This window comes from Erinaceus europaeus, chromosome 8 (assembly GCF_950295315.1).
Source record: "Erinaceus europaeus chromosome 8, mEriEur2.1, whole genome shotgun sequence".
NCBI lineage: Eukaryota > Metazoa > Chordata > Mammalia > Eulipotyphla > Erinaceidae > Erinaceus > Erinaceus europaeus.
Genome location: NC_080169.1, coordinates 112,513,957 through 112,533,790, shown reverse-complemented (window position 1 = coordinate 112,533,790; position 19,834 = coordinate 112,513,957). Strand labels below are relative to the sequence as shown.

Here is a 19,834-nt window from a genome sequence, read left to right as displayed (position 1 = left end):
GACCTTCATTGACCTTGACCTCTGAGCCTTGGTTGTGTCTTTTGCAAAGTGGAAATAAAACAGCATGGACCCCTGGATGTAGCGAGGGACTCGAGGCCCCCAGCTCAGTACCAGGCGCCTGGGGGCACACTCAAGTGGTGGTGGTTGTCCCTCAGGTCTCCCAGGCATCGAGGTGGAAGCCAACCCTGAAGAGGACTCACACAGACCATTGATGAGTGGGGCCGACAGTGAAGATGAATATGAGCCTAACTACTCCATCCAGGAAGGCAGCACCCACCAGGCCGCCCAGGCCAAGGCCATCAGCTTCCAGCAGGCCTGCTGCCTCCCTGGTGTCATCCCGGTAAGCACCTCACAGAGTGCGGCGCACCTCAGCCTTCCCTCTGGGGTGGGGAGTGGAGGCGGGGGGGCTTTGGGTGTCTGGCTGCTCTCAGTGCAGCACCCCCTCTTATGGCACGGGACACTGGACCTTTTCTGCAGAGAAGCAGAAGGTAACTGCTTTTGTCTTGAGGGGACCATACAGTCTGTGTACCCCAGCTCCTCAGCTCCGCAGAGCAAAGAAAATTGGACATGACGGTGCCAGGGGCTCCTGCCCGATTTGGCCTGTTGGCCCTCGTCGGCTGATTCTGCTTGTACCTGGAAGTCTGTTCTCTGGTCCATGCTTTTTAATAACATTCATTTATTTTTATTTTTAAAATTTTTTATAAATTTTATTTTATGGTTAGAGACAGAAATTGAGAGGGGAAGGGGAGATAGAGAGGGAGAGAGACAGAGACACCTGCAGCCCTGATTTACCACTCGTGAGACTTTTCCCCTGCAGGTGGGGACCAGGGACTTGAACCTGGGTCCTTACGTACTGTAATGTGTGTGCTTAACCAGGTGCGCCACTGCTTGGCCCCTAAAAATTCACTTATTTAATTTATTAGGACAGAGAGAATTTGAGAGGGACAGGGGATAGAGAGGGAGAGATACCTCTAGCACTGCTTCACCACTTAAGGAGCTTTCCACCTGCACTTGGGGACTAGGGGCTTGAACGCAGGTCCTAGCACCGCCTGCCACCCCCTCCTTCTTAATTAGAATTTTATTCAGCTGGGGATTGAACCTGGGATGTCTGCGCCTCAGGCATGAGTCTTCATTGCATAGCCATTTCACTGTCTCTAGCCCCAGCATGCATATATGGTGTTACCTGTTGAACTGTTCTCCAGTTACATCAAGAAGGGGTTCTTGAGCGGGTCATTCACCCTGTCTGACTTGCTTCTGTTGCAGTCATTCCAAGAAGACTCACTTGCCCTTCTGTCAGCAGGCCTGCAACAGCTTCCTCCATTGGCATTTCTTTCTTTCTTTCTTTCTTTCTTTTTTAATTAATTAATTTTTTAAAAGAGTTTCTTTTTTAAAAAATATTCCCTTTTGTTGCCCTTGTTTTATTGTTGTAGTTATTATTGTTATTGATGTCGTCATTGTTGGATAGGACAGAGAGAAACGGAGAGAGGAGGGGAAGACGGAGAGGGGGAGAGAAAGACAAAGATAGACACCTGCAGACCTGCTTCACCGCTTGTGAAGTGACTCCTCTGCAGGTGGGGAGCCGGGGCCTCGAACCGGGATCCTTACACCGGTCCTTGAGCTTTGCGCCACATGCACTTAACCCGCCGTGCTACTGCCCAACTCCCTTTTTTAAAAAAATTATTATCTTTATTTTTTTTATTGGAAGAGATAGCCAGAAGTTGAGAGGAAAGAGGAGACAGGGAGAGACAGAGACGCCTGCGGCACTGCTTCACCACTTGCAAAGCTTTCCCCTCTACAGGTGGGGACCGGGTCCTTGAGCATTGCAACATGTGCGCTCAGCCAAGTGCGCCACCACCCAGCCCCCACAGCATTTCTTGGTAGTACGTTCCAGTGTTCCCGCAACCTTGACAGCCCAGAAAGCTTCCCAACAGTCGACACGAAGCCCCTCCTGCTGCAGTTGCTTTGCCTCGATGTTTCAGGCACTGTAGAGCGCACAGAAGTGGAGGTTAAGAGCCTAGGTCCTGTCTCTTGTTTACCCCAGCTCTCCGGGAAGTTCTAGTAAGGCACTCAGCCTGTGTCATGTCTCAGGTGCCCTTCTTCTAGAACTGGACCTTGGCCAGGCTTTCCCAGAGCCTCTTGTGTTCTTTATATTATGAATAAGCACCTGCTGTCACCTAGCTTCTCTCTCTTCCCTCCCTTCCTTCTGTCATCTCTCTACCCTTCCTTCCTTCCTTCTTATATAGGCAGAATTTGAGAGGGAACAGGGAGAGAGAGAGAAAGAGAGAGAGAGAGAGAAAGACACCTGCAGACCTGCTTCATGCTTGTGGCGCTTCACCCTGCATGTGGGGCTTGAACCCAGGTCCTTGTGCAAGGTGATGTGTGTACTCTACCAGGTGCACCATCACCTGGCCCCTAATTTCGTTCCTCTCCCTCTCCCTCTCCCTCTCCCTCTCCCTCTCCCTCTCCCTCTCCCTCTCCCTCTCCCTCTCCCTCTCCCTCTCCCTCTCCCTCTCCCTCTCCCTCTCCCTCTCTCTCTCCTCCTCGCCTCCAGGGTTATCGCTGGGACTTGGTGCTGGCAGTCCGAATCCACTGCTCCTGGAGGCCTTTATATATATGTATACATGGGACAGGACAGAGAGAAGTGGAGAGAGGAGGGGGCGATAGAGGGGGAGAGAAAGAAAGACACTTGCAGACCTGCTTCACCGCTTGTGAGGCGACCCCCCCCCCCCCCGCAGGTGGGGAGCCGGCCCTCTAGTTTGTTTCCTGGTGGTGCTCAAACTGCACCCACATCACTGCAGCAAGACTCACAGTCTGGGCCGTCGTGGATTCCACACGTACTGCTTCCTTGCTGCATTAGCCACCCAGAGAAGAGAACTGACTGCAAGCAGAGAGTTCAGTGTGCATTAAAATGCAAGCGTCCACTCCCACAGTTCTTCCACCAAACTGGTGATTCACACTAGCTCACCATCAGATGAACAATTAGTACTTTTGTACTAGTTATTAAAACCCTCTGCCAGGAGTTGCTTAATTCCAGAGACAGTGCCCAAATATGGAAGCCTTTGGACTGTTCCTTTGTCTTTCCCAAGCCACTGTCCCCGGGTGTGGACGGGGCTGTAAAGGAGAGCGAGCTACCCTAGGCCCTTTGTGTGGGTGGCAGGCTGTCTGGACAGAATGCTCTCCTGATGGGGACTGGCCCTCCAGGGAAGCTGTTTGAAACCCAGGGATACCTGGGAGCTAGCTGGCAGCTCCAGGGAGGAGAATATACTAGCCAGACACCCTTTGAAGTTGGCCTCTCTGTTCTTCCTCCTCAGTCCTTTGATGCTCTCTGTCAGGATTTCCTGGTAATAACGGGTTGGGTGAGGACTTGGCCCCACTGCCGGCTCTGAGCAGCTGCGCCTTTGATTCCCTCAGGTGGGACACAGGCCCACGGACCTGTCTCTTTCTTTTGTTTCTGACTCAGTGAAGAATTCCAAGGAGACCCTTTTTTTCTCTCCCACTGCATGTGGATGTGCATGGCTTTGGGGAACTAGGATGTGAAGATAGGTTCAATGTTGATGCTTTTCTCAGGCCTAGAAACTGTAGCTTTGACACCTAGTGTGTATTAAACTGTGCAGGAAATACAAGCCGCCAAAAAAAAATGTTTGCTGTTTGCTGTGTTTATTTGCCTCTGGTTAGTGCATGAGTTAGTGCTCTGAATACCTCTGTCTTCATCTGAATAAAGAAATGAGAGCGATGCCTGAGGCTCCGAAGTTCCAGGTTCAGTCCCCCACACCACCATAAGCAAGAGCTGAGCAGTGCTCTGGTAAGAAAAAAAAAAGAGTTGGGCGGTAGCGCTGGTGGCGCAAAATGCAAAGGTCAGCTTAAGTGTCCCAGCTCCCCACCTGCAGGGGAGTTGCTTCACAAGCAGTGAAACAGGTCTGCAGGTGTCTGTCTGTCTTTCTTTCTTTTTTTTTTAAATTTCTTTATTGGGGAATTAGTGTTTTACATTCAACAGTGAATACAATAGTTTATACATGCATAACATTCCCCAGTTTCCCATATAACAATACAACCCCCAGTAGGTCCTCTGTCATCCTTCTTGGATCTGTATTCTCCCCACCCACCAACCCACTCCAGAGTCTTTTACTTTGGTGCGATATGGTGTCTTTCTTTCTTTCCCCTTCTCTGTCTACCCCATCTAATTAAAAATGTTTTAAAAAAAATTTTAAAAAGAAGCAAGATTGTGTGTCCTTCTCCATCGTTTCAAAAACCACTGGTGTGCTTTTCCCAGAGAGCGCAAAGTAGACAAAGCAGGGCAGTGAAGGGAGAGAAAGGGATGTTCTTTAATCCCCAAGGCCGCCTCTCCGCGCCTCCTTTCTAGAAGCACGTGGAGGTAAGAGAAGAGGAAGGCCAGGCTCTCAGCACCTGGGGACAGGTAGACACACCCGGCTTTGAAGCCAGCTATGGTTGCGGTTGCATTAAGAGCTGCTGCTTGCTCTCCCTACAGTACTCACTGGCCTATGCTTGCCTGAAGCTGGTGAATTACTCCTTCTTCTTCTGGCTGCCCTTTTACCTGAGCAACAACTTTGGCTGGAAGGAGGCGGAAGCCGACAAGCTGTCCATCTGGTACGACGTGGGAGGAATCATAGGTGAGGTAGCCATGCGTGTGTCATCTTCTTTTTTAATTTCTTTATTGGGGAATTAATGTTTTACATTCAACATTAAGTACAATAGTTTGTACATGCATAACATTTCTCAGTTTTCCATATAACAATACAACCCCTACTAAGTCCTTTGTCATCCTTCATGGACCTGTATTCTCCCCACCAGCGACTCCCTCCTCCCCCCTAGAGTCTTCTACTTTGGTGCAACATCCCAATTCCAGTTCAGGTTCTACTTGTGTTTTCTCTTCTGATCTTGTTTTTCAGTTTCTGCCTGAGAGTGAGATTCACCCCATATTCATCCCATATTCATCCTCCTTTTTTTTTGACTTATTTCACTTAACATGAATTTTTCAGGGTCCATCCAAGATTGGCTGAAAACGGTGAAGTCACCCTTTTTAATAGCTGAGTAGTATTCCATTGTGTATATAGACCACAACTTGCTCAGCCACTCATCTGTTGTTGGACACCTGGGTTACTTCTAGGTTTTGGTTATTACAAATTGTGCTGCTGAGAACATATGTGTACACAGATCTTTCTGGATGGGTGTGTTGGGTTCCTTAGGATATATCCCCAGGAGAGGAATTGCAGGATCATAGGGTAGATCCATTTCTAGCCTTGTGCATCATCTTCTGTGGAGAGAGTTTGCCCTGCCCAATCCCATATGGGGTTATGAAAGCTGGTATCTTTTTTAAGTGATCTCTACTACTTATTTTAGATGAGGTATAGAGTTTCATGTGGGCGAGAGAGAGAGAGACCAGAGCCCTGCTTCAGCAGATACAACCCCAGAATCTACCAGGAGTCTCAGGCATGCAAGTCCTGTACTCTGCTAGCTGGGCTATTTCTCTGGCCCCAAAACCTGGTGTATTTTAAAGGCTGATGACTCTTTCCACAGCCATTTTTTCCCCCAACAAACAGCCAAACTTTAAAATGTCCTGAGGAGGCAGCTTTGTGATTTACAGGACCCCCTTCCCCCAGTGCTTTGATCATGGAACTCTTCTCTCTTTCCCTCTCTCTCTCTTTCTCCTCCTTCCTTCCTTCTTTTCTTTTTGCCTTTGACACTCCAGGGCTGCTTTCCTCTGGAATCCTTGTTCGGTGGCCTCAGGACTTTGCACATGTGCTGTTTCCTTTCTCTGAGCGCTTTTCCATTCAAATGCACAGAGAGGGAGAGCCACCACAGCACCGGCGCTCCCTGTAGTAACAAGACATCTCCCCTGTGGTGCTGGAGCCTCTGACCTGGGCATGGGTGTATATGGCGAGGCAGGTAAGGTGCCGCAGCCGGTGACCTGTCTCTGACCCTGGGATCTTTTGAAATGTGACTTTTTTTTTTTTTTTTTTTTGCCACTGGGGAGGTGGCTCAGGAATGGAGTAGAGGGCTTGCATGCCCAAGGCCCCAGGATTACTATTCAGTAAAACACACCCGGGCAATGCTCTGTTTCTTTCCCTCTCACTCTCCCCCAAGTCCTCTCTCTTGGAAAATAACTTAAGGCTCTAGACGTAGCCATTTGGCACCTTTTCAGGGAGCCCTTTCTCTAGCGCTGACTGGATGCCAGAGATCCAAGGTGAAATGGGAACGTGGCCATTTTGGTTGTGCCCCCTCCCACCACCTCTCCCAGCCAGACCCCAGGAACTCTGAGAAATATTCGCTCAGTGGGTAAGACTGTCAGATCTGGGGCAGGAAGAGTAGCCAACACCCATCTGTATGGTTATTTTATAGTAGCTTCAGAATCTCCAGCAGATTTTCTTTCTTCTCTGGGGTTTCATTGCTCAAGGCTAAGTTTTTCCTTTCCTTCCCTTTTCTTTTCTCTTCTTTGTTCATATTGAAAGAGAAAAAGAGACACAGAGGTGGGGGAGGGGGCTGGGTGGCGGGGAGAGGTAGACCCCACATCATCGAATCTTCTTTTGGTGCCATAGTCCACGTGTGAGGTGCCAAGGTCTCAAACCTGGGTCATGTGCAGGGAAAGCAGCCCCCCCCCAGGTGAGCTCTCTCAGAGCCCACCTCCATGGCAGATTGCAAATTGTGCCTTTCTGTTGTAGCTGAAAATACTAAATCAGCAAGACACTTTTAAGTAGGACAGACATGCATCAGACACACAGATATTGAAAATGAGTTTTAGTGTGTGTTACCTGGCTGTGGTAGTACTTAAATATCTTCTTTTTAAAAAAGATTATTTATTTAGCTATGGGGCTGTGGTGAGCAGAACCAATGCATCACTCTGGCACAAGCCATTCCAGGGGTTGAACTCAGGACCTCACACTTGAGAGTCCAGCACTTTTTCCATGGCACCAATTCTCAGGCCACTGATTTCCTTTCTGTAAGGTTGGCCTTGAGAATCGTTAGACTGCCCTGCGCGGAGCACACAGCAGAGGCACACAGTCCTTAGCTGATGCATGATCCTTAGCTGATGCATGGTGATCGCTTTTACCCTTGGCTGCCCCGACCCTCCTCTTAGATCCTCCTCTTAGATCTCCAGCCAGAAGGCCTGTCACCAGCGTCAGACCTGAACTGACCCCGTGGCCTGTAGACGTGAGGTCATCTGGGTCCCGAAGTCCCCTGAGGATGGACAGGAGGTCCCAGGATCCCTCAAACTCAAAACAGGGCGGCTTTTTAATGCAACAGCCTTAGCAGTGTGATTCAGATCTGCTCTCTGTGGTCATCCCAGACTGTGAGACTGCACTTCATTTTGTTGAGGGTCTCTCAGCCGCCACAGACAGCCTCTCCTGCCTAACTGATGGCTGTATTTTTTTTTTTTTTTTGACAAGGAGAAAAATCAGAAAAGCCTTCCCAGCTGGTGTGAGATGGGAAATCAGCAAAGGGACATGATTTTACTGATTTTTTTCTCTTTGCATAGCCTGGTGGTGTTCTGTCCCTACCAGCCATCATGACAGATAACAGGCAGCTGGTCTCCCTAAAATGACAGAGCTGTTTTAGTGTTTGTGTATGGTGCTGGGAATCGAACCAGGCCCAGCACATCCACAACACACACTGCCAGGGAGCTGCCTCCCCACCCTGGAGGGAGTCAGCCATATAAGCCCAGCATTGGCCCCCTGGGAGCTGGAGTAGAGGTCTGGGCATGTCTCCCCACTCGGCATCTGTGAGGAGCTGAGTGCTGAGGAGCAGCGGCTGTGAGGGGCTCTCTCTCCTTGCAGGGGGAACTCTGCAGGGTTTCATCTCCGATGTCTTACAGAAGAGATCGCCGGTGCTCGCACTCAGCCTGCTTCTGGCCATCGGCTCCTTGGTTGGCTACAGCCGTGAGTACGCCTTTGCCACCAAGATGCTTTTCCTGGTCCTCTCAAGACCTTGGCAGCGTCAGGGACCGGCCTGGGGAGGGCCTGGAGGCCAGCTCCAAGGGCCACTGAGGGGGCCTGGGCACCGCCAGGAAGCGCCTGCCGACAGCACCTCACATTCTTTGATTTGTCCCTAGAGGAAGCTGGTGTGTCTGCTGCTTTGTTGAGCTGTGTCCAGGCTTGCTGGGGAGCAGGCTGCACTTTGTCTGTGGGCCGGCTCCATAGGGTCTCCGGTGGGCCATGTGAGAGCCAATAAAACAATAAAAGGACATGGGGAAGATGCTAATTAGCTAGACGGGTCTCCCCCTTCAGATACTGCTAGGTGGGGGTGGACAGCTCGGGCCAGAGCAGACATCACACAGAAAAGTGGGGGTGGGGTGGGGTGGGGGAGGGGGAGCTTTGTAGGCGTCTCAGGTGGGATCTGGAAGATCACGGAGCTACAGGGCCTCCTGTTCTGCTCAGCGTAGCTGCTGGGTATGCTGCCAGTAAGAACTCTCTCTCTCTCTCCCTCTAGATTCTCCGAATGACAAGTCCATTAATGTGCTCCTGATGACCATCACAGGTAGGACACATGCCGGATCACTGGCCTGTCCCTCAGGAGTAAATAAACAAGAAGGGTACAGTTTCCTGTCCTGGTCTGAGCAAGGCTGGAACCATGCACAGAAAGAGGTTGCAGGCCATCAGGAAAGACGCCACCTCCAGGCTGGGTTCCTCCGTGATTTCAGGGTTACCTCAGTGCTGTCATAACAGAAGAAGTCCCTTTCCACGAAGATTTTCTATAGTGTGTGTTTATTTATTATAGACAGAAATTGAGATGAGAGAGAGAATGCGCTGCAGCATTGCTCTACCGCTCATGAAACTTCTCCACTGCAATGGGACTGGGGGCTTGAACCTGGGTCTTTGTGCATGGTAGTGTGTGCCATGATTTTAAAATGCCTTTATTTTTATTTTTTTAACAACGCCTTTATTTTTATGAGACCAGCAGAGTGCCACTCACCTGCCCCTTACTATGCCACACATGGAATTTGGGGCATGCGCTCAGTTTCTGGGTCCCCTCCCCACCTTCTGAAATGGTTGCCTGCAGGCTTCTACCCTTCCCAGAAAAGGCCCGGGACTTGACCCCGCTGGGAGCAGGGCCGCCAGCTCCCTGAACGCCCGATAGCGCCTCGTCCCTCCCAGCCAGCCTGCGACTGCCATCACAGGCGCAGTGGAGGGAGGGATCTGAGTCCTGGAACAGTGATGTATTGTTAGGCTCTCACTCCTGCTCCCAGCTGGCGAGAGCCACCCAGGCCACACACGGCACAGTGAGCAGATGGGCCAGCTCCCGCGAGAAGCGTCTTGAACCACCTGCACCACCTCCAGCCTCCTTTCCTCTCTCTCACTTGCCACGGCTTAGGGCGGGCAAATGCTCACACGATGCCAGTCTGCCGTAATCGAGTGTGACAAGCCAGCGTGATCAGTTATTAATGAATGCTCACTTCACAGGAGTAGCCGGGCTGCATGTTCTACTGTGTCTCTGTAACCTCCACCCCCTCCCCTTGTTTGCATGTGTGATGCTAGCGAATGAATACTTCTGAGCTGTCTTGCAGTCCTTTTTACAATTCACTTATTTTTTGAGAGAGCGAGTGATTGGAAGAGGTGCCAACATTCCATGAGTTCCTGTTGGTGCTTCGCTTGGTGCTGGGGACTCTGCCCAGAGTTCAGGCCTGGCTAGGCATGCACTCTACCTGCGGAGCCATTTCCCCAGGCCTGTTATGGGCATGTATATCTTTAGATAAAAATCAGAGAATGAGGCTGGGGTGTGATTCACCTGGCAGAGTGCATGTTACATGGTCAAGGATCTAGATTCAAGTCCCCATCTCCACCTGCATGGGGAAGCGTTATAAGCAGTGGAGCAGTGCTGGTTATTTATTTATTTATTTATTTATTTACCAGAGCAGTGCTCAGCTCTGTTTTATGGTGGTGCAGAGGATTGAACCTGGGACTTCGCAGCCTTAGGCATGAGAGTCTCTTTGCATTATGATATCTTTTTTATTTTATTTTATTTATTTATTCCCTTTTGTTGCCCTTGTTGTTTTATTGTTGTTGTTGTTGGATAGGACAGAGAGAAATGGAGAGAGGAGGGGAAGACAGAGAGGAGGAGAGAAAGATAGACACCTGCAGACCTGCTTCACCACCTGTGAAGCGACTCCCCTGCAGATGGGGAGCCGGGGTTCGAACCGGGATCCTTATGCCGGTCCTTGTGCTTTGCGCCACCTGTGCTTAACCCGCTGCGCTACAGCCCGACTCCCTGCATTATGATATCTACCCCTGTCCACTACTGTTCTTTTTCTCTCTCACTTTCTAAAAAAAAAAACAACAAAAAAACAACAACAAAAAAGTGGGGGGCTGGGTGGTAGCGCAGCAGGTTAAGCGCACATGGTACGATGCATAAGGACCAGCGTAAGGATCCCAATTCTAGCCCCAGGCTCCCCACCTGCAGGGGGGTAGCTTCACAAGTGGTGAAGCAGCTCTGCAGATGTTTATCTTTCTCTCCCCCTCTCTGTTTTCCCCTCCTCTCTGTTTCTCTCCTATGTCCAACAATGACAACAATAATAACAACGCTAAACAACAAGGGTAACAAAAGGGAAAAAAATAGCCTCCAGGAGCAGTGGATTCATAATGCAGGCACCGAGCCCCAGCAGTAACCCTGGAGGAAAAGAAAAAAAAAAAAAAAGAAACAGCTGTTTAAAAAAAAAAAGTGGCCACTGGGAACAATGGAATTGTGTGGGTACCAAGTCCCAGAGATAAATAAAACCCTGGTGGCAAAATAAGTGGTGATTCATAATTCAGAAAAAGCAGATGTTAACTACCTGGGAGAACTTCCACCCTGACTAGTTATCCTGACTAGTTAATTCCCCCCGCCCTTTTTTTTTTTCTTTGTTTCCAACATACTCATTAAAGTATCGTGACCCAAGCTTGCTTCTACCTAGTGAACACCAACACCATGTGTTGCTATGCATGTCTTAATAAGAGCCTGTCTGCTTACGCCCCCAGGATTTTTCATTGGTGGCCCCTCCAACATGATCAGCTCTGCCATCTCTGCTGACCTGGGGCGTCAGGAGCTGGTTCAAGGGAGCAGTGAGGCGCTGGCGACCGTCACCGGCATCGTGGACGGAACCGGGAGCATTGGCGCAGCGGTGGGCCAGGTGAGCTGGAGGGAGGGTGCTGGAGTGGAGTGTGCTTGGAGCAAGGCTGCCCACCTGCCTGCCTGCCTGCCTGCCGTCCCCAGCAGGAGGCGCTCTTGTCCCCCATGTCGAGTCCCCCCCCCCCCCAAAGTCCTGCGGTAACCTGCCCCAGTGCAGAAGCTCTCTCTGCATTTCCGCTTTCTTCCACCTCGGCCTCCAGATCTCTCTCTCTGGAAACGCACTCACACCTCACCAGGCAACTCCGTGGATCTCAGTCTGCACTTGGCACTCCAGGGAGGCTGCGTGACACATGCTCCTTGCCAGATTCCCACGTGTGTGTCAGCATTCCCCGCTCTCCCCCTTCTGAACCCATAGGTGCATCTAGGGCACAACTAGGGGGGCCCCGGAGGCCCCAGACTCAGTAGCTCTGAGTTCCTTCCCTGCCCCCGTGACCTTGTGTCTAGGAGCAGCTCTTATCTGAGTCCCCTGGGGTAGAGCACTGAGCCCACTGCATCTTCTAAGTTGTGGTTCTTTGAGTCTCTTACCAGCCTGCGCTCAGACCCCCGATGGGCAGCTCTCTGAGGTGACTCAGTGAGAGTGCTTCCAGGCTGATTTTGGACCTGTTCTCCACCGGCTGAGGGATGTGGTCCCGGGCTCATGACCTAGTGCAAAAATACCAGCTGCCTTGTCCCCAGTCGCTCCCCCTTGTCACCCTGAGTCACTCACTTCCCCCGCCCTGTCCCGTGTTCTCTCCGAAAGCACTTGTCTTTCCCTCCTGGCTTCTGCAGCAATGGGTGTGAGCTACTAGCAGGACGAGTGTCACTGTCACTTTTCCCGCCTCGTGTGCCTGTCCCTTGCCCCAGCCTCTAGCTCTGGAGACCAGGAACTCTTGCTCCCTTCATCTTTCTGCTCCCAAATTTCAGTGGGTTTGGGACACACACAGTGAGGGCTCAGCAGTTTAGTCATAGCTTCTACCCAAGAGATGGGGACAGGTTGCCTATGGGATAATGTGTATACAGACCCGCCAGTCTGAACTGTTCATAACACCTAAAAAAAAGTAGAAGCAAACCAGATGCCCACCAGCTAAGGGACCGCTAAACAAGCTGCGGTGTGTTCAGATGGGGCGTTTATTCACCTGACATCATGTAAAATTAACTGTGGATCAGCAGCTAACTTAAAAGCAAAATCTATAAAACTCCCAGGAGAAAACAGGACAAATGGCCAGTAAGCACCACAAAAGATTCTTATCAGCATCTTCAGTCACTAAGGGAATACAAGTCAAAAATATGAGAAGGGAGTCGGGCGGCAGTGCAGTGGGATAAGCATAGGTGGCGCAAAGCACAAGGACCACCGTAAGGATCCCGGTTTGAGCCCCCGGCTCCCCACCTGCAAGGGAGTCGCTTTACAAGCGGTGAAGCAGGTCTGCAGGTGTCTGTCTTTCTCTCCCCTTCTCTGTCTTCCCTCCTCTCTCCATTTCTCTCTGTCCTATCCAACAACAATGACATCAGTAACAACAACAATAATATCTACAACAATAAAACAACAAGAGCAACAAAAGGGAAAATAAATATTTAAAAAATATCGTGAGATACCACTTCACTGCTACTGGGCAAGTTAAGCTCTGAAAAAGAAAGAAAACAGTGAATCTTGGGGAGAATGTGGAGGAACTGGACTGTCATTCCCACCTTCTGGCAATACACAAGGGTGGAGCTGTGGAAAACATTTGGTGCTTCCTGAAAAAGGGAAGGGTGCTCCACTCCTGGGACGGGCCCTGTGAGCTTGTTATGTCTGAGCCAGCCTTCATTGCAGTGTTACGCGTCATAGTCACAACGTGCACACAAGTGTTCAGCAACAGGCGAACGGATCGGCAAAAAGGAACGCTGTGCTGACACAGGCTTCCACGGAGATGAGCCTTGAAAGCCTTATGTAATTGAAATGAATCAGGTAGAAAAGGACAGATGACTGTGTGGGCAAGAAATGTCCAAGTTATATGTGGGTTAGCAGAATGATAATAATAAAAACCAGGAGGGAGTCGGGCGGCAGCGCAGCGGGTTAAATGCAGGTGGCGCAAAGCCCAACAACCAGCATAAGGATCCCTGTTCGAGCCCCCGGCTCCCACCTGCAGGGAAGTCGCTTCACAGGCGGTGAAGCAGGTCTGCAGGTGTCTGTCTTTCTCTCCCCCTCTCTGTCTTCCCCTCCTCTCTCCATTTCTCTCTGTCCTATCCAACAACAACATCAATCCTAACTGCAATAAAACAAGGGCAACAAAAGGGAATAAATAGTAAATACATATTTATGAAATAAATAAAAACGAGGAGTGGCATCAAGCTACAGACATAGTGTAGAATGCTGCTTGCCCTATAGCCCTGTGAGCAAGAAGCGCTTGAAAAACTGACGACATCCTTCAAAGACAGACTACTGGGGCTGGACAGCGCTGCGGCCAGTAGAGCGCACACGTTACCAGGCGTGAGGACCTGGATTCAAGCCCATGGTCCCCATCTGCAGGAGGGAAGCTTCATGAGTGGCGAAGCAGGGCTGCAGATGTCTCTTTGTCTTTCTTTCTCCCCTATACTCCCTCCTTTCCCCATACTCTGCTTCAGCCTGGAAAAAATAAAAGAGAAAAAACAAAACAAAACAAAAACTGGGAGCAGTGAAGCTGTTGTGCAGACACCAAGCTGTAGTGATAACCCTGGTGACAGTTGAAAAGGAAAAAGAAAAGTCAGGGCTGGGGTGCAGCCTGAGGCTCCGAAGTCCCAGGTTTAGTCCCTGTACCGCCATAAGCCAGAGCTGAGCAGCCTGAGGCTCCGAAGTCCCAGGCTTAGTCCCTGTACCGCCATAAGCCAGAGCTGAGCAGCCTGAGGCTCCGAAGTCCCAGGCTTAGTCCCTGTACCGCCATAAGCCAGAGCTGAGCAGTGTGCTGGTCAAAACAAAACAAAACAAAAAAAAAGTTCGCTGAATCTGCCTCCTGCTGTGAGATTTTTTGTTTGTTTGTTTTTAATTTGGGCTTTGGTTGCTTGCAAAGTGAAGGTCATTAATGAAGTTTAAATAGGAGTGTGTTTGTGGAGGGATTTTGGACTTCTTTCCTTTCTTTTTTTGGTGGGTAGCCAGGGGCTCGAACTGGGATCCTTACACCACCCTTGAGCTTGGTGCCGTGTGCGCTTAACCTGCTGCGCTAGCGCCCGGCCTCATGGAGGGATTTTGGAAATTGCACATTTGTCATTCTGAATTCCCACTTCATTTTCTAGAAAAGTCATATGTCCTTTCCTTTCTCTTTCTCCCTCCCTCTCCACCCTTCCTTCCCTCCCTTTCCTTTATCTGAATCAAACTCAGGCCCTCACATGTACTGAGTTGTCAGAAAAGTCACAGAAAAACAAGTCATGACTGGGGGTCGGGCTGTAGCGCAGCGGGTTAAGCGCACATGGCGCAAAGCTCAAGGATCGGCACAAGGATCCCGGTTTGATCCCCCGGCTCCCCACCTGCAAGGGGGGTCGCTTCACAGGCGGTGAAGCAGGTCTGCAGGTGTCTATCTTTCTCTCCCCCTCTCTGTCTTCCCCTCCTCTCTCCATTTCTCTCTGTCCTGTCTGGCAACAACAACATCAATAACAACAACAATAATAACCACAACAATGATAAAAATAAGGGCAACAAAAAAGGAAAATAAATAAATAAATAAAATATTTTTTAAAAGTCATGACTTTTCCAATAACCCAATAGAATAGTCATGTTAGAGCAACTTTTTAGCTACATAATTCTATTAACTTCTTTTTTCTCTTTTAGTATTTAGTGTCTTTGATCCAGGACCACCTGGGATGGATGTGGGTTTTCTACTTTTTCATTCTCATGGTAAGTGTGGACCTTTCAATATATATTTTTTTAACTAGTAGTTTTCCTTATTTATCTAGTTCAAAGCATTTACCTAAATCATTTCTTAAACCAGTGAAATTGCTGATTGCTTTGAAAGAACCTTTTGTGAAAAGTAATTTTTTTTTTTTTTGTTATCTCTGGGCTTCAGTACTCTGGGCTGTTTTTGAGAGAGAGGGAGAGAGAGAGAGAGAGAGAGAGAGAATCTCAAGACCACAACACTGAAGCTTCTTCCAGTGCCCGTGGCTGGGCTTGAACTTGGGATGATGTACACATGGCCACCAGCACTTTTCAAGTGAGCTATGCCATCCTGCAGAGTAATTTTTTACTAGTCCAAAAGACACATTCTTTTCTCCAAGCAGAGCAAGAACCTTTTGCCCAGGTCTAGTAAGCATTGTCATCTATAACTTGCAAGTATTGGCAACCATTAACTGGGCTACTTGTCCCTGGTACACTCTGCCTGCGGGGTGTAATTTGGAAATTATAGTGAGCCCCAAGCCACACAGGGTTAAGGGGGAAGCAATTCAACAATTAGTGTCCTTCTAAAATGACAAGGTCTCTTGGGAAATACATCTTGTCCCCTAGACATTCTTGGCTAGATAGAATTTGGAGCTTTCTGGGCAGTAGGCAGTGCAGAATAAGGCCTCATGCTTTTCAAATGCCACCTCTATGGAAGAAGCACAGGACACACTGTCACGAGCTTGGTGCCATGGTGCTCAAGGACCTCCTCCAAAGAGTCTGGGGTGGCATTGTCCCTAAGGGGTGCACTCAGCGTCTTATCCATGAATCCAGTGCATCCTAATTGGAAGCAGCCTCAGTCACCCCAAGCACTGTCTATACTCCAGCTTTGTCGCAGCCTTGGGAGAGACCTTCCCCTGGCATCTCCAGAGCTGCCACTGGTCTGTGTCCTCTGCTGTCCCAGGGAGCCGATTGATCTGTGCCTTCTGACATCTGGCTAGAGGAGTGTCACTAGACAAACTTACCAGTGTGACCACAGCCGAAAAACCAAACAGAAAAACAAACAAAAACAGTGTCTGTCATAAAAAATGCTCCTCTTGTGGTCCGGGAGGTGGCGCAGTGGATAAAGCATTGGACTCTCAAGCATGAGGTCTTGAGTTCGGTCCCCGGCAGCACATGTACCAGAGTGATGTCTGGTTCTTTCTCTCCTCCCCTCTTTCTCATAAATAAATAAAATCTTTTTAAAAAAATGCTCCTCTTAAAAATTCATTAATCTTCTACCATTAGGGACAGACCCAGAGCAGAGACTCAGGAGCTGGGCTGTAACGCACCTGCTTGAGTGCATCTGTTACCATGTGCAAGGACTAAGGTTTAATTAAGCCCTGCAGGGGAGAAGCTTCACAAGCCATGAAGCAGGGCTGCAGGTGTCTCTCTCCCTCTCTATCTCCCCCTCCCCTGTTAATTTCTTTTTTTTTTTTAATTTTTAAAAAATATTTATTCCCTTTTGTTGTCCTTGTATTGTTGTTATTGATGTCGTCGTTGTTGGATAGGACAGATAGAAATGGAGAGAGATGGGGAAGATGGGGGTGGGAGAGAAAGATAGACACCTGCAGACAGACCTGCTTCACTACCTGTGAAGCAGCTCCCCTGCAGGTGGGGAGCCGGAGGCTCAAACCAGGATCCTTCAGCCGGTCCTTGCGCTTTGTGCCATGTGCACTTAGCCTGCTGCGCTACCCCCTGTTAATTTCTCTCTTTCCTATCAAATAAAAAAAAATAAAAAGCCCAGAGTTTTGCTCCAACACTTCACACAGTGCCAGGGATCAAACCCAGGACCTCACACACAGAAGGAATGTGCTCTTACAGCTAAGCCAGAAATACTTTCTTTTTATAAAATTTTTTTTGTATTTATTTATTTGATAAAGAGAGTCAAATTGAGCGGGAAGTAGGAGGAGAGAGAGAGGGAGAGAGACAGAGAGACACCTGCAACACTGCTTCACCACTTGCAAGGCTTTCCTCCTGCAGGTGGGGACTGGGGGCTTGTACCTGGGTCCTTGCACATTGTAACATGTGTGCTCAACCCGGTGCGCCACCAGCCGGCCCGAAATACTGTTTCTAAAGCTCATTTTGGGGGTGGTTTCCAGGACTTCGTGGCTCCAGGTTGACTTTGTCATATAGCAAGAGAGGGGGAGATGGGGGTGAGGAGAACCACAAAGCATTAGAGATTTCTTGGCTCCTGTGGGCTCAGCCCTGGGTCACACATGTGGCAAACAGTACACTATTCATGTGAGCTGTTTTGTCATCCCCCCTTAAAAAAAAATTTGTTTAGTGGCCCAGAAGTTGGCACAGTGGATTAAGCCTTGAACTTTTAAAAAAAATTTTTTTTTCTTTCTTTATTCCCTTTTGTTGCCCTCGTTATTTTATTGTTGTAGTTATTATTGATGTTGTTGTTGGATAGGACAGAGAGAAATGGAGAGAGGAGGGGAAGACAGAGGGGGAGAGAAAGATAGACACCTGCAAACCTGCTTCACCACCTGTGAAGCGACTCCCCTGCAGGTGGGGAGCCGGGGGCTCGAACCGGGATCCTTCCACTGGTCCTTACGCTTTGCACCACATGCGCTTAACCCCTGCACTACCACCCGACTCCCAAGCCTTGAACTCTTAAGCTTGAGAGCCCAAGTTTAACCCCTGGTATTGTGTGTAGCAGAGTGATGCTCTGGCCCTCTGGCCTCCATAAATGGATCAGTCCTTAGAAATCCGATTACTCAGTATGACACGGGGAGGGAGGAGAGAGAAGCACATGGCTGTGGCTTAAGATAGTGCCCTGGATCGAACCTCTGACCTCCGGGGCCTCAGGCCTGCAAGTTGGTCCACTACCAGACTTGAGTCAGCCCCTCCTTGGAAACAAGGTCTTTGATCTAGTCCGTGCCGATTTTCTGCTCTTCCTCTGGTAGATCATTGAACTTGTAGGCCTCGGCTCCTTTTCTGGAGACCTGATGGCCCATTAAGCATTTCATTGTCGTCGCTGTGATTTTCAGCGTCATTTTCTAGTCCATCGTCATGTTTGGAGCAGAATTGATTAGGCTGTCACTGTGCATTCCATGCATATTCTCTCTCACTCTCTCTCTCTCTCTCTCTCTCTGCAGACCAGTTGCACCATTCTCTTTATCTCCCCACTGATCGTACGGGAAGTCCACCACCTCCTCCAGAGACGACAGGCTCCCATGTTGACTGAGTGACCTACATTCGCAGGCGGAGGCCCAGACTGTTCTCCTTTTGACCTCACCCCCACAGGGATTGTCTTAAGAACCCGCACACCACCTCAGGCTGCCAAGCCGTTTCCACAGCATCAGCTGCCAAGATGCTGACCTTCCGCGGCAAGGGCCGGGCTGTTTTTGTACACTACGAGAATCATCGAGAGTCTTTCTCGATGCTTTTATTTGTTGTTGTTGTTTTTTCTCCGGCAGGCTGAATGGCTGCGAGTGTCTTCTGGCCTGTCCCTTTGTCCTAGGTGGCCATGAACTTTGACTGGGAAGCTGAGTGACCACGAGACAGGGGGCATGACCCATACCACACCGGGCTCCTGAGTCTCTGTGGGGATGCTTAACAAAGCATGGCGGCCCACCTTGGAAGCTCCAGCTGCTGATAAGATGCTCTCAGCAGTGCCAGCAGGAGCCTGTCAGGGAAAGAGAGGGAGAGGGAGAGGGAACCCTTCTTTCAGCTCCATGGGTGTCTCTCAGTCACTGGGCTTTCGGCCTGAAGCCCCTTACCTGCGGAGGCTGAAGGCATTTCCAGCCCTTGTCACACATCCTCCGTCATCTCCAGAATGTTTGTCTCTGGCAGCATCTTGTCTTCTTGCCCAGGGCTGTGAGCACAGCCAGCGGCCTGAGCCACCAAGGTGCTTCCCCGCCTGGGCCCTGCGCTGTGAGGGCTGGTCTCTTACAGCAGGGCTTCTCCAGTTCCTGCAGCAGAAGCTAGAGTTGGAGGAAGGGGGGAACGGCTTTTTGTCCTAGTAAGCTTGCTTGCTTTCTTTCTTTCTTTCTTTTTTTTTTTTTTTGACAGAGGTATGCCACCACCTGCTACCCCCTCATAGGAAGCTTTGCAGGTGTGACATTGGGGCACAGTGACAGGTTCCAAGGGCCTGAGGGGTGTTCACTCTGTAGAAGATGGCAGAGGGCACGTCCTGGGACAGGGATGTGAAGTCTGTGCTAATTGTCTGTTTCCAGGTCATTCTGCTCAGATGTCTTCAATTATGTCAGCAGACCAGGAAAAGGTCCAACTTCCAGGGCTGCCTGATTGGCACTGGCTTGGGGCAGTCTCGCCTTCCTGTACTGAATGGGACATGGCTGTGAACTTGTAAATGTTATTTAATCATGTGGATTTGCAATCAGTCCATAGCTCATTACTGACGGAAAGGGAAAATAAATAAACTGACTTTTGTAATAAGTACCTGTCCACGTGCTCACTGAGTCCCGCCCGTCAGCCACTGAGGTCTGAGGACCTCAGTCTCCCCTCCTGGCTGTCCCTGTGGCCCAGGGCCCCCGCCATGGCCATGTGTGCCCAGGCCTTGGCTCTGCTCCCTGCTCCCACGAGGTGTCCTGACTCTGATTCTGCCGGTCTCCTCAGCGCTGCGCCTGCCTCAGCTTCCTCTTTTTGGCTTCTGATGCAACAGTCGCCCTCCCCTTTCTTCTTTTGTGTCCTCTTTTTCATGACATCTGACAGGGAGTCGCCAAATCCTTTGAAAGGGTCTTAAATCCTCTAGATAACAAGGAACTTCACCAGGGGTGTGCTGGTGAGAGGGCCGCCTGCCCTGTCTGAGGGAGCCATGTCCTGCGCTGTCACAGGGGCCGTATTTAAGTGGAACCTTGCACCTGAGGACTTGAAAGGTCTCTAATCTGGCTTGGGGTAACACAGGGTCCTGGG

General features: G+C 49.9%; 1 protein-coding gene across 6 annotated transcripts in view; it reads left to right on the top strand.

Annotated features, from left to right (window-relative positions):
• SLC37A3 (solute carrier family 37 member 3) overlaps positions 1–19,834 on the top strand; it is a 77,215-nt gene that overhangs the window by 35,459 nt on the left and 21,922 nt on the right. For 5 of the 6 annotated variants that reach the window (XM_060196688.1, XM_060196690.1, XM_060196691.1 and 2 more), the window contains 6 exons: positions 156–340; positions 4,487–4,628; positions 7,791–7,892; positions 8,443–8,490; positions 10,965–11,116; positions 14,873–14,938. In XM_060196688.1, the coding sequence (XP_060052671.1) occupies positions 156–340; positions 4,487–4,628; positions 7,791–7,892; positions 8,443–8,490; positions 10,965–11,116; positions 14,873–14,938 (695 nt within the window). Of the gene's footprint in view, positions 1–155; positions 341–4,486; positions 4,629–7,790; positions 7,893–8,442; positions 8,491–10,964; positions 11,117–14,872; positions 14,939–18,057; positions 19,359–19,834 lie in introns of those variants that run through there. The other variant, XM_060196689.1, reaches the window with a different exon arrangement.